Here is a 15,224-nt window from a genome sequence, read left to right as displayed (position 1 = left end):
AAGGATTTTACCTTTAATGAAAACCATCCTTGGCTACGCCGTCCAAATGAAAAAGCATACTGATGCCAGGATTACCTGATGCTCAAAAGACAAACGCAATCAAATATGGAATGTATGGGAGTTGCTGTAATTGACATTGCCTTTATTTGAAAATGCAGGAATCCACCATATTTAGTCCAATGCATCAGCAGCTCTGGAGACCATTGTTAACTGAAAGGCTAACTTGGACACTTGAAGAGAAATACACTGAATTAAAAACAATGTATTTTCCCTTTTACAATCTATTTCAATCAGCCTTTCAGTCATACACTGTCTATCCAGACTTAGAGTGCTTAACTTATTTGTATTCCAAGATGCTAGAAGGGGCATGACTTGGGGACATGTTGATAGATCACTAACTCATGCCAAACATCACAGTTGGACTAATATTAAGTACAAGGCCAACATTCTCTACAAGGAAGAGAGAGACTGATTCTTACTTGTTTAGGTGTTGGTGCAGGGGTCCAGTGTTGGTCTGGTTTTGTTTTAATGATGGTCACTATGGATTGAACCTAAAGCTGAAACTTTAATATCTTCTATGGTGAATGATGGCCATCTATGCATGTAATTATATTTTAAAACTAAAAAATGACTTGCTAAAAAAGTTATTTTTAAATATTTCGCTTTTCAGTTGTGTTTGAAAAAAATTAAAATCTTCTTGTCATCTCATCTGTTCAAGAAGCGAGATTCACAATACCGGGCTGCTACGGAGAAAGTTTGTGCAATAGTGGACTGGGTCATAAGTCTTTTGATTTCCAGACTTAGAAATTCTTTACACCCTGGAAATATTTTAAAATTCCAGATGTTCTTTTGGAAGAGTGTAAGCACTTAACTTTGAGTGGTGGATGGAATACCATCTTCTTTTGTAAGCCAGACTAGCTCTCTGAAGTCTTGTGTGATGTTCTTGTATTCTCTCTCATGCCTTTTGCTGAGTGTAGGATCGCCATGGGTGTTGCTAGTGCTGACTTCTGTATTCCAACTAGGATTGTGTTTCTGTAGTCAACTATAAAATCCTTCCACTCACCCCACCAGCACAACTAGAAATCTCACTTCCTTATTACACTATCTTCAATTGTCAATTTCTCTGTACCGTTCAAATATGGTGTACATTTTTCCTCAATACATATCTTTCTCAGGTACCCTTCATAAATGGTTATCCCTACTTTACCCAATACTGTAGCCACATGCATTATTCCATTGATCCGTCACAAAAAAACCTTCATGACTGCATGCACACAGCAAAACTACGCATTCCCCCCATTTTCCCACTCATATGTACCCTCATTTTCTCCTGACTAGGTTCTGTAAGGGAAAATCCGCTATAATGTTTACTCATTGTGCACTTGTATGTTTGCAAGGTACATAAGAAATTCTGTGTCACTTGAATACGTTCTAAATTGATGTTCTGCCTATCAATAGGCCAACCCCAATTTTTGAATGACAGAATTACTTATATCTGCTTTACTCGATTTCACCAAATGAGAACATCTATCTCTTTCTGAATGTCATGCCGCTGCAAAAGAACTACCCCGGGTCACATGCACTTGCACCTTTAACCCACCCTACTGCAATCTCTGGCATCAAGTGCTTTAGTGGTGATTGTCACAGCAATCACCCTCTCTTCACTTGCACAAAGGCGCTCTCTTACTCTGTGCTCCACACAAGGTGGTCTGTTTTCTTCAGCAATACGCTCATTAGGCATCTGGATGTGATTGCCAGAGGCTAAGATTATTCAAGACTTCCATCCTTCACATTGCTTTTTTTTGTTCTAAGCAAAATGTGAGACATATTTGGAGTACTACTGAGCCAGGATAAGAATAGATCTATATTGTTCTTTGCTACTTTTACTATGTCTTGCCCTCACTGCTCACAATAGACATTCTTTAGGCTCCAAACGTCCCCCTTATGCCTGAAATAATAAACTCCTTCTACACAAATCTCTTCACTCTTGAGTGCCACCCACTTTTCTTTTAACATCTCCAGCACATGGCACAAGTCACAGTCATGCTCCTCCACTGCCTCTACTTAGATGGATGTATCATCTTGAAAATACGCCATCCCCCATCAGTTCTAGAAGAAAACATGCTTAACCCATTGAAAGCAACAAAGGATGAGGCTAGTCTGAAGGGCACCCTGAACCAAACACACACTCTGGAGTGTAAATAAGATCACGGGAGCCTGAGGTATGTGTAAAATACCACAGGCCACCTTAAGTAACTTGAGGATTTCTGTTCTATCGGGCAATGAGTGGAGATTTGTCTATATGAACACGTTCACACACTTGCACAATGGGCCGTAGTGTTTTCCCGATAAAATAACAAAGGTCCAAGCCAATCAGAATGTTTGATTTCTTCAATGATGTTCTCACTTTACAACTTTAGAAATTTCTTTTGTAGATCAAAATTAAATATTATTTCACCCCTCTTCAAATTTAAATTTGCAACCACCTTCAAATTATTTTATTTTATTGATGAAACCTTTCAGTTTCCATAAGTAATTTGAAAACGCTCAGAAAATATTTATTTTTAATCCCCCAATCTTTATTTTGGCTCTGTCACCATAGATCCCATCTGATCAAGGTGATGTGGGTCTAATATTATCCACAGCACACGTCGCTTTCCCCATCTTTTTTTGCCACATTTTGACCACTTTTATCCTCCTGTCCCTGTACTTTAATTCAGTTTGACATGTCCCTCTTAATTGTATGGACTTCCTTTACTATGTCTATGAGCTTATTTTAAACTCATGCAACCCACCTCCATGAAACCTATTGACATCATCTTTGCCAATCAGTGTATATGAGTTGTCAAATCTAGAGTCAAAGTTCTCACCAATATCTTTCAATATAGCACACTCTTGTTTTTATGATGCATCTGTAGTACAGACTCTTTTATTTCCTTCCCCTTAACTCCCACTGTCTTCAACACATTTATGCTGTAAACCATTCTTTTTGACACACACACCTATGCATAGTGTCCTCGTTTGTTCTATTACATAGTTGCATCACAGCAGGTCATGTCTTGGTATTTCCTACATTCAAATTAGTGCCAACGATAACACTCACTTGCTGCATTTGGTCTCCCTCTAAGGCTAATGTATCTGAAATCCTCTGTATTCCATTGAATACACTCATAAGGCTTTGACATTTATTTTATACACCTTGCTGAATGTTCAGTATCCCTTGCCAATTCCAACATTTGTTCCAAGATGGCATCTTCGGTGAACACATGTTTTTTTCTGCTTTCTTTTTCAACTGGTTGATCCCTGATTGTGCCACAATGAAATTCCCTATAGGTGCGTGTGTCTGCTGTCAGAATTTGGGCTATTTGATAGAGAAGATGGTATCTCTACCAAATTAATAAATTGAATCTGATTAGGCTACAACACAGTGCCGAGAACATCTTTGCTCAGCAACCGGTACTAGCATGCAAGCTGCAGGCCATTCCTCAGTAGAATGCATGTTGAGATCAAGCAAAACCAAACAATATTAAATAGCACAATAAAATTCATGAAACAGTTTTGAAAAACCATGAACAATTCAACGTGGAAAAAGACACACAAATAATCAAAATCTGGTAAAGGAACTACAAATATGGGTGTTAAACCTGGCATCCGGGGACTTGTTTGCCTTCTGACCTCTGGTTTTGCTGACTTTATTTTTGCTGACCTTAGGACTCTGGGCACTTTATCACTGCTAACGTGCATGTGCTCTGTACTTAAACATGGTAACATTGGCTTATCCACAATTGGCATTTTACATTTACTTCTAGAGGTCTATAAGGAAGTGATCTACATGTTCCCAGTGCATCTAACATGTCTCAGGCCTGCCATTTCAGAGACTGTGAGTGCAGCTTTTAACTGCTTTATTGACCTAGCATGTTAAGCCTCTTTCCAGGCCCAAACCTTCCTTTTTAATACATACTTATAAGTCACCCATAAGATAGGCCCTGGACAGCCCTGGGGCACGGTGTAGTGTTTTTAAAAAGTTGGACTTATACTTTTGAGCTTTACATGTCCTGGTAGTGAAAAACTCTTAAATTCATTTATCACTCCTGCATAGCCTATCTCTCCCATAGGTTAACATTGGGGTTACCTTATTACATCTTATACGTGGAATTTCCAATTGGGAAAAGATTGACCTCCAAGTTTAGTGTCACACAAAGGAAGCTTAGGTGTGCCTGATGGGCCATCCACATCCTGATGGGTCATCCTAATGGGAGGGAAGAGCTGACACACCTGAAAGGGCTGTGTCTGGTTTCCGCACAAAGGACTGCATACCCCCATGTAGTGAGTCAGGAGCCACGGCAGGAAGTACAGGGACTCTGCACTTCAAAGGCCTCACTTTGAAGTCCCCCCACTTTAAAAGAGGCACAACTGGGTATGAGTACTTGACCCCATAAACCACCTACTCTATACACTTCTGGACCTGTGGATATTCTGCCAGAAAGAAGGACTGCTGTGCTGATGTAAGGACTGTCACTCTGCTGGATTACTACTCTGGAGGAACTGCTGCCCTGCTATGCTGACTTGTTGCCTACTACCCTCTTGGCTGGATGAGATGGAGATGGACCTGCATCTCTAGAACCCAGAACCAGAGTGACTCCAGGGCTAGTTGGCTGGCGTCCTTATCTGATGCCTCAAAAACATAACAGGATCCTAACAACCTTGCATCTGCACCTGGATTCTTCCATCTGTAAATCTACCCTGCCAAGTGGTGCTACCCCAGCCCCCGTCCCTTGGAAGTGGGCTTAAAGTGCTTTGCAAGTCTCTATGGTACCAGCGGAACCATTGCATCTCCTGTGCTCCACAGCACAACCCCAAGCAGAACCGATGCATCTCAGCTGCTGAGTGGATTGTATCCAATGCAAAAACGTGCATTACTACCGCAGCCTGCATCACCTTTGAAACCGCCACTGCACGAACCCATCCCCGACGAGGCACTCACATCTCTCATTGACGGGAGTCTCAACAATCATGCTGGCTCTGCATGGCAGAATCGCAGTTCTTCAGAACCGACGCATCACCCTGACTGTGTGCCACATCCTCGTCACCGGACTTTGCATCACAAGCACCGTCGACAGGATCCTCAGCGATGACACAGGTTCTCACACCGCAGACTCACGGCATCTCGGAACCGGTGCGATGCATCTTCGCGGATCAAAGCAAGGCTCCGTGAACCAGGATTTAAGGTACTCTTTTCAGCAGGCCTAATTATGTCCTTGTGGCCAGGCCGCACTACATCACATTCAGCCTGGACTTGTGGCCTTGTCCTGGTCTAGTGTGACCAGATAGCCACAGTTGGCGCTTCACGCCTTTTGGTGCTATTTCCTCCAAAAACGTTATAATTCATTATCTCCGGTTCTACTAATTGATTTTTTGTCATTTAGGTCTTGTTTTATTTATTGATTTCAGCTCTATTTATCTAAACTGGTGTGGGATCTTATTGTGTGGTGTTTTCACAGTTTTACTGTTTGAAGTGTTGCACAAATATGTAACACTTTGCCTGTAAGTTAAATCTGACTGCTCTGTGCCAAGCTAACAGTGGATGAGCGCAGGTTTTTTTGGGTTTTGCTTGTGCTTTTCCCTGACTAGGATTGTGGTTGCTACTTGACCAGGACTCAAACCCCAGTCAACCAGTAACCCTGCAATGACTCACCTGGCATGCTTAATTGTAAGAGTAAATACAGAGGCCCAAAGTTTTTCCAAGAAGCCCACTGCTGGTGCCATCTAATGTGAGGATGCAAATATTAGGGCTGAGTAGGTTTGATTTTGCCTCATGGATCTGTAATCCACCACCAGACATTCCATGCATTTTTATCTTACTTTTCCAAGTAATTTTTCATTTCTGCTTTCTCTCTTTGTCATAGTCGTAGTCTTACTGTTCCTTCCTCTTTCTTTCCCCTTTGGTGTTTTTCTCTCTCATGTTCTGGATCAAAGTCTATTCAGAATAAATAAGTGCTGGTTCACAAACATATGTTCCGGTGGGCCCCTCTGCAACCACCAGCTCCAATTACCCATTGCCTGCCTTCCATTTTTAAGCTACTTCTCCAGTCCGGCTGAGAATTTTCACCAAATAGAATTCAGCTATCATGGCCGGGGTACTTTTTTTGACATTCATCAGTGTCTGCTGACACCCAGTGTTATGATGCCATGACAGATTGATCAGCTTTTTGTAAAATGTATTACACTCACACCAAAAGGGACTGAATGTTTTTGTTCCAGACATGCTGGGTGTTTTCTTCTTCTGCATGTCGGACAGTGTTATGTTTTTCTGGCTTGGACTGCCATGTTGCGCGTGCCAGCTCCAGGCACGACAAAAACCGGTATCAGAAGCTCTGACCCATGTATGGTGGGCCTACAGATGCTGTGGAGCTGGAGTTTCTGCAGAAGCTGGCTCACCACTAAGGCGTTTTTGACAGCTTAGTGGGCTAGAAACACAATACTCCTCCCACCTCTAACTAGGAGGCTGGGTAAATGAGTAATTCACTGTTTTTTTTTCAAACGCCCTATTATAGTCACTTTTAATTGAGAGTCTAAATTTGATCCTTACCAAAATTAATGTTGAATCGTTTTTTGCTAGGGTGCAAATAATGGAAACAGATTAATACTTCCTTAGTCATCTTTAAATCATTTTTATGAATAAGTCGGAATATTGCCCCGAACTGGGATTGTAGAACAACAGCTACTGGACCCATCAGAAGTTCACGTTCTTGTTTTACACACAGTGAAATCTCTGTGCTATAAACACAGTAAACATGCAAGAATCAGTGTGAAAACACTAATTCCTGCCCTGTTATTCCCCAAAATTTCATAGTCCTATTATTTCCCCACCCCCGAATCAACCAGAATGCCATGTAACAGCCATGTAAAAGCTCCATATAGCTGGGTTGTATCAGTAGAAGCCTCTTGGCGCTCTAATATGACCTTGGGCCTGATTTAGAGTTTGCAGCCAAAGTAGGCCGGCCGAGCACATCCCCTCCACCATCTCGATGGTACTCTGCCTGCCAAATTTAGAGATGACTACTGGCCCAGCAATCTTAAATTATTATTGAATGTAGCCCTGTTTAGCATATTCCACTTATTATGTGATCCAATCCATTTGTCTTGTTTACTATTTTTTTAATGGTTACATACCTTCTTGATTGTAGCTTCTGAATGTACCCTATGCATATTAGAGGGACTGATTTCATTTGTTTATTTTGCATAACTCTCCAATACATTCTCTGGAGTTGATTGCTTAAGAGGAGACTTTTATCATCTAAGTTCCAAAAATATGTCTAACCTAATTTGGCTCTCGTGTAAAGAGCTCTAACGCACTTGAACTAAAACTGCAAAAAACTAGATATCTGACCTACATATGTAAACACTTGCTTACGTCTATGATCAGGAGAGATACGATTACGGGAATTGTAATTAAGATTCATGAATAGATAGGCAAACCTTAGCATTCATTAAAATAAGGTTCCTTTCACAAGGACACAAGGAATTGAAGAAATTTAAAAACGCAAAAATGAATTAAAAGAAAAATTAATTTGTATTGTCTTTGATAGGATATGTGAGGATAACAAGGAGAAATTTCCAGACCAACAATTATGTTGCACAATTCACTAAAACATAGGTTACATTTACATTTTTTGGATAGTTTATCTTCAACCAAACATTAAATTCACCCTTACTTTAGATTGTTCATCTTCAACCACCCTTGAGCTCACAAGAGTTTTATAATCACAATTTAGATAAAAAACATAATGACTTAATGTAAATCTCCATTTATTTGCGCTTTCAGGTGCAACGAAAGAGCCCCCAACATTTAACAATATAAAACGTTTCCTTCGTCCCTATTATGAAGTGAGATTTAAGACGATTTTTGTTCAGGGCAGGGGACTTGTGGCACAGCATTGTAAAAATATATGCACAACTTGGACAATTAACATTTTACTAGCAGTTACACTAAAACTGGCAAGTATGTGGAAGAATGATATATATTGGGTGCATAATCATTTATTATTATAATTCAGCATTTACTAAGTGCATAGCTATACTAAGGCATCCCAGCGCTAGCGGCCGAACAGGAGGAGGACTGAGAAAATTATAGGGTGAGATGTTGAACTAACAATGTTTTAAGAAGTTTTCGAAAGGGGAGAAGATGAGGTTCCGAGCGAAGGTGTGGGGGCAGGGTGTTCCAGAGTCTTGCTACATTGTAAGAGAAGGATCTTCCTCCACTTCTTACCCTCTTAATTTGAATGACTGCGTTGTTAAGATTAGCCGAGCAAAGGCATTTTCTGGCGCGGTAAAAGGTGATGAGGGAGCTATCGATTACTGGGCCCTTCCACCATAGGGTCTTGTGGGCTATACACAGAGATTTAAATTTTACTCTTTCCAAAACTGGCAACCAGTGTAGGGTCTTCAGAGCCGGCTTACCCGACTGAGTTTTAGGAATCCCGAGCAACAGCCGCGCAGCGCAGTTCTGCTCGACTTGGAGTTTCCTTATGGTTGCTTTAGGTGCTCTTAGCTAAAGAGAATTGCCATAGTCCAAAGGAGAGAGGACCAAATGAATAGTAAAATTAGCTGACCTGCCAAAAACCCCTTTTGAAGCATCTTGATGGCTGCCCTCCTGCCATGAGTTCTCCGGCTCTATAGAATAGGGTTATAGGAATGTCCCAGTCTAGTGCATACAGGGAGGTTCTAACCTAACATGTCTTAGTAGGCATATTCTAATCATATTGGATCGTAGTGCATAATTGGCTCCATCACTGTTTCTATATGCATGTCTGTTCAATAAAGCTTGGGACCAATCATGTGTGTGACTGTTTGCTGGCAAATTCATGGCATGCATAGGCCAGAATCAAAAGGCATTTACTGCAGATAGCAGCATTTAATAGGGCACAACCTGATTCATAATCCAGAGAATACAGAGATGGTGTGATTTTTCCCTCATAACTGAGTTAATTACACCAGATTTAGCAAGACTTTGCATCTGTTTTCATTACATTTTTAATGCAAACCCAATGCAGAATCTTCTGGTGGGATTTACAATCCAGTGGAAATCAACAAATCAAGATTTGCATTGGATTGCAGGCCAAAGAAGTGCAACTCAGTGCAATGCGCTGCCATGCATCACTTTGCATCAAGGGGGTATTCTATGTGTGGTGCACAGGCGTTCCCATGTGATCGCCCATGGGTTTTGAAGCACATCTCTATTATAGAATTATAGACAGCGATATGGAGAAATGTTTTCATTCCTTCTTGTTTACCCCACTTTGCATGTGTGCCGCATTCTACCGCATGCATACAAATAGAAAAATGCCTAAAGTACAGTTTTTGTACAGGAAGGAGCAACTTGCTGCACAAAAAGTATACTTACCATAACACATACAATATTACACTATGGCGCAAGGGTGTCTGCATTGCCGTATGGCTGCCAAAACTGTGCCAAGTGTGCCAGCGCAGGGAGCGAGCAGAACAGTAGGTTTGGGAATGTCTGCTTTCTCCCATTCACACAACACAATGGAGCAACTTGAGTACATGTTTGTACATCTACCCACAAATGTGCATTTACATGTATTTTAAAATCCTGACTGTCAAAAGCAAGAATAAATTCGTTTTCAGGAGGGGACGCCCACAACAGCCCCCACAGAAATATAGTCCTGATCAAGTAAAAAAAACATTAAATAGTGCAGATGCACCTGTTGTCTGCCTTTACGCCTATGAGAATGTAGCCTGGATATGTTTGTTTAGTAGTAAATATTTACCCATGTGTGAAAGCTGTGGGAAGCTGTGCCGTTCACAGCGTGCCGCTGGTACTCAGAACTATCTGAAAATTCCCGAAAAGTAGAAAATGTAAGCTAGTACTAAGTATATTTTCCTTTGCTTTGAAATTGTTTAGTAATTGAGTATATTCTTTTATGGTTTGCAAAACAAGGAAGGGCTAATGATGCTGACAGCAGGAGTAGGAGCATGTGTGTATTCCTGGGCTCACACACTTGAAAGCTGTAGGTACAGGTATCATGGTCCCAGTGGCGGCTCCTCCGCTAAGGCAGGGGAGCGCCACCCCACTGCTTCTCAGCAGTGTAAAATAGGAAAAATAAAATGATAGTAACACAATGTTATTATCATTTTTCTTTTCCCTGCTGATGCAATTTTGAGGGGTGAGGCTGGGTTGCTTTGCTCACAGAGCAGGGGCAGGAGAGGCGGGCACTCTGTAAGGAGAAGCAGGGGCAGGAGAGGTGGGCAGGAGAGGTGGGCTGTCCCAAGACGGCTTGGCCAGCCGTCTTGGGACAGCCTAACATGCATTAGCATGTTCTCCACCTGACTGCATTACAGCTGGTTGGAAAACATGCGCAGGCTCATAGTCCCCGCCTGAGTGCCGAAGCACAGTGTTCAGACCAAATACAACTCTGTTGACCGCAGCATTGTGATTGGCTTACGGGAGCCTGTGTGCTTCCGGCTTCCGTTCCAGTCGGACTCATCACAAAGAGATGCACAGAGACGACAGAGGAGAGACACAGTGATGGGGTACATTATATTTTTATTTTTATACAACCTCCGCCATCCCGGATCCATACCAGCCACCACTGCTGGTCCTTATGGTACGTGAAGATATCAGAAAGTGGTTATCAAGAAGAGGCTAATGCACTGTGCTGACAGTGAAAGAGACATTGATATTGTAAATGTGCACATTGTGTCTACAATACAAGATTGGTAATGTTGTGGTCTTCTGCAGGTCTGCCAGCCCGTCGCTGTCAAGAGGGAACCTTACAAGGGAGAAGTGATCAAGTTGAAGAAATAGACGAATCGACTATCAGGTGATCTTTTTTCCCCTTTCTTCCAATGAACCCTTGCACATTATGGTGCTTTTCACAGGTAGCACAGAGTGATATTACTGCATGGTTTTCTGTGTTGTTATCATAATTACTAGTGTTACAGGGAGTGGTGTTTCTAGGTGGTCTTGTCTCACCCAGCATTGCTACTTGCTTTTCCTTTTCCAAATTCCACCTTCTCAGAGCAGATGGAATTTGTGAGAGGAAAAGGGCCCAGAATGTATGAAAAACATGCAGTAAATGGCCCGGTATATCCTGTTCATGCATGCGATTTCCCATTCCAGGACACACACTACTAGTGGACGGCAAATAAGAAGGAAATAACACCTGGGGTCATATTAAATAAAGTGTTCCATGTGCAGCACCGGGCGTGTGCACCTGGTTTCTACGACTCTGGGAGAGTTTGATATTACAGAAGGGCCTTCAGACGCTCTGTAGTACAGAGTGTGCTGACATACATATAGCGTCAGAGAGATCTGAAGGGATATTCCCTCATTTGCATGGGACATCGCCACAATCAAATGTTGGAAAGACTTTGCCTCTGCACCTCAGTGCTGTATTATAGATGGGGTGCAGGTGCAAAGAGAATGTCAGATGGTTCACTGACTGTGCGCCACAAAAAGTGTGCCCCAACGGCGCCCCCTGAAAGGGGGTAAAGAGGTCGCATGAACACCCCAGACTTCCCTCTGCAGGCAAGTGCAGTCATTCACTGTGCCCACCAGCAGAGGGATCTTTGCCCCCCTTTGTTTCACATGCCTTCCCTGTGAAAGATGGAGTGGCTGCTTCAAATCGCTGCTCTAACTTTCACCAATGCTCTTTCCCAAGAGCAGCCAAACGTTGTTGACTGCCCTGGGGCAGTCCGCTATTTGCAATAGAGTGCATTGTCTCTGTTTGTGCCCGGCGCATCTAGTTAAAGTTGCATTGCGACACAAGTAAGGACAGTGCACCCTTTGCATATTCCGGTCACTTGTAATGTTAATAGCAGGCCTGGTATTATCACTCTTTTTCTCATCAATTGACTTGTAATGGGGCCCAATGACAAAATAAGCAATGTGTCCTCTTTTTATTATAGTGTGCATCCAATACCTGTTCAGAATGGAACTGTCAAAATATTGTAACTTCAATTCTACCTGACATATAAGTAACGCATCATTCACATACAAAGCAGCAAACAGGTTGCATCATCCTTTCTAATCAGCAAGAAAAGTGCAAAATATACGCCACCTTAAATGGTACATGTATGAATGCACCAATAATCCAGAAATATTGTAAAATGAGCTGGCTGGTCTACAAAGAACCCTGAAGGCCAAAAGAAGGGGACATATCAAAACACTTTGGCGAGACCCAAATCTAAGGTACTTAGCACCCCTTCATATAGCAATGCAAAGGATCTCAAGCCACTTGTACTGTTTGAATATCAATCACAAACTAACCTAAAAAGGTCTTCTTGGTGTTAGGTGAAAGAAGTTATGCTGAAAGGCACACACGTTTGGCCTGATTCACAGTCATTTGAACACCAAGTCTGTCTTGTGAGCAAATGACTAGCTTTGCAGATGTAAATCCCAGTTTTGTGTACACAAACCCCGAATTTACAATTAAAAAGTGATTTATTAACACTTAATATTACAACAGCATCTGCTGACAGTATCAAAGAGTAGGGCAACCAAAAGCAGGTATGCTGTGGAAAGTAAGTGAACACCCACAAACCTGTGAGGCCCATTTCCACCGTGGACATGGTTGTGGATTTACTGAAGTGCCAGCCACAATCTATGTCCATGGTGAGAATAGGTAGGCAACATTCCCACAAATAGTGGGGGTAAGATGGAAGGGATTCCTCGACTGCAGCAAATATTCCCTTTGGAGAAAAAAAAAATTTGTAAAGTGTAATTGCACTATTGTGCGGTGTTTATGCTTGTCAAAATGTACACCTTTTAAGTTTACACATGCAAAAATTAAGTTGAATGTGAGAAACTTGATATACACAATCGACTTCCAGAGCTACTTCTCGGAAATTCTTAGGAAACCGCGATTGTCACAGATTCTCTGGAGCTCTGCTGGAATCATCTTTGAAGTCCAACATTTTTAGAAATGTAGTCCAGACACAGACGTAAATCAATTAGCTTAAATTTCATAATCAGGATCTAAATGACATAAAAGTCTAGTTTTAAAAGTTTTCGAAAAGTCCTCTGATTGTCAAGTGCTCAAATAGAGAGGGAGAGAGAGGGGAATTATATTCCAAAAAGTGACTACCAAAACGCAAGGGATTTTCTGTTCTTGTGCTGTCTGCAGCGAGGTTCTCACACATCCGTCAATTGGTTGAGCACAGCTGCTAGTTAAACACCTCCACTATCCCAACCAGCAGCTTATTGTCAGTTTTTGTGATGATGAAGTCTTTGTGATTGGATTGGTCGACATATGGAATATTGCTATGTTTGATCTTTTATTTTTGTACTTCTGTTTTAGATAATCTGGTTAGAAAAAGTAATCTTTTCACTCAAGGCGAAGACCATCCTCTTCTCAAGAACAACTTCTTACTGGTCAATATTCAGAATAACCTCAGCAATATTTTGAAATATTTTGCTTTTTTGCCCTCGCAGATCAACTTACACTTATGTTCTGATTTTATATTAATGTGCATCTTTAGTATTAGGTTGCTTTTCCGAAAATAAGGAAATGTTAATAATAATAATCATTTGTATTTGTGAAGCACGAACATATCACCCCCCAAGGGTTTCAAGGTGCTTTGGGCCGTCGGGAAGATTAAGTGAACTATTGCACAAGAGCCATATGATGCTGAGCTGAGCTGCCGCCCCGGGAATCGCATCACGGGCCCGTCTTCTGGAAGCGGCTGCTCTGGCCGCTGCGCCACACCTCTCCCTATGTTGTGCTTGTACATTGTGCCTACTTTTGGCAGCCAGAGAAAACCTGGCAGAGACTGGTGCCTGTTGGAGAAATGTTCACCGGTCTGGAGGCCACAATGATGTGCTTCTCCCCCATGTGTCCCTTCAATTTCACTGCAAGTGAGCAGCTCTGCAACACGTGTGTGTCTTGTGGGCACATCTGACATCATGGTTTGCTGTTTCACTGCCTTTGAAATGCTGCTGTTGAATAACTCTCGGATGCGCTTCCATCTCTCAGAATCTCTCTGTATTATCCTTTCAGACATGTTACATTCCCAGAAATATACAAGGAATACTTACTAATATATTGCCAATCACTTTTTAATACTTGCCTTGCATTGCTACATGTATCGCTAATCATATATTTAACCCTCATGACCTTGGGGTTCCTCTTTATTTTTTTTGTCTTGGTTGCATATATGCACAATGCAGCGCAGCCATGCAGCTTGTTGACCTGCGTGAAAAAGAGAGCGCAGGAATGCACCATATTTACAAAGATGTGGCGCATTTCTGCTGCCTCCTTGTGCTGGCGCACTGTGTGTTGCAGTGCCAACGCAGACACCCTTACACTATGGCAAGGGTGCCTATGTTATGAGTAGGATTGCTTTTATGCAGGAAGGGACAATTACTTGCACGAACACAATCCTTAAAGGCATTTTCTTTTTCTTTGTGTGATGCCTTGTGTGCGCAAGAGCAACGCTAGCCCTTTGCAAATCTGGTCCCCAGATGGGATGAGATGAAAAATCTGGTTAATTATGTCAAAATGTATTAATGTATTGATTTTTACTCTTAAGTGCTTGCTTTTAAGGCTGTGTTGGATAAAGTGCTACTGTAGTATTATAGTTCAATTTACGCTCTGTAACATAAGGTCGTTTGTCCAAATTAATAAAGTTTAAAGCTTAAACAATCTCAACAAATTCATTGTTTCTTTTATATATATTTTATTTGTTCCATAATAATGTTTTTTCAAAAGGTCATCAGCTTTGTGAATCTGAGCTGTATTTTCTAGATTAATTAATGTCAGTTACATACCCGTACTCTTAATAACACTGAGTCCTAGAGCTGTTCATCCCAGTCCTAACATATTGAGGTGGCCCTGTTTATTCCCTTGAGAGCCTCTCCCGACAATCGTGACTTTTTCCTAATAGACTGGCTGTAGTTTTCTTTGTATCCCTATTGGGCATGCACTACACACCCCTCCTCCTGACCTCTTCCGGACGGCCTATCTGTACAAAAGCGCGTAATAAATCCAGTTAACAATTGTATTAGTGGTGCCTCTGTACCATCATTTTGAAGGAGCTGTAGGACTCATGGTACCCAAGATTACTGGTAAGTAATAGAAACATTACCTGATCATTCGTGCTCCTCGTCCCGTCCTCACATATTGAGTAAACCTTAAGATCTGGACCGACAATACCATATAGCTATGCATCAAAAGCAACATTTATTTCATACAGTAAACAAA

General features: G+C 41.7%; 1 protein-coding gene across 2 annotated transcripts in view; it reads left to right on the top strand.

Moving 5' to 3' along the window:
- Positions 1–14,666, top strand: part of DPYS (dihydropyrimidinase) — a 358,618-nt gene extending 343,952 nt beyond the window's left edge. For both annotated transcript variants that reach the window (XM_086966103.1, XM_086966102.1), the window contains exons 9-10: positions 10,763–10,844; positions 13,323–14,666. In XM_086966103.1, coding sequence (XP_086822229.1) covers positions 10,763–10,828 — 66 coding nt within the window. In that variant the 3' untranslated portion in view covers positions 10,829–10,844; positions 13,323–14,666. The remainder of the gene's footprint in view (positions 1–10,762; positions 10,845–13,322) is intronic.
- The last annotated feature ends 558 nt before the right edge of the window (positions 14,667–15,224 follow it).

This window comes from Lissotriton vulgaris, chromosome 4_1, assembly GCF_964263255.1.
Source record: "Lissotriton vulgaris chromosome 4_1, aLisVul1.2, whole genome shotgun sequence".
In the NCBI taxonomy this organism is placed as follows: domain Eukaryota; kingdom Metazoa; phylum Chordata; class Amphibia; order Caudata; family Salamandridae; genus Lissotriton; species Lissotriton vulgaris.
This window is presented reverse-complemented; position numbering and strand designations above follow the sequence as displayed.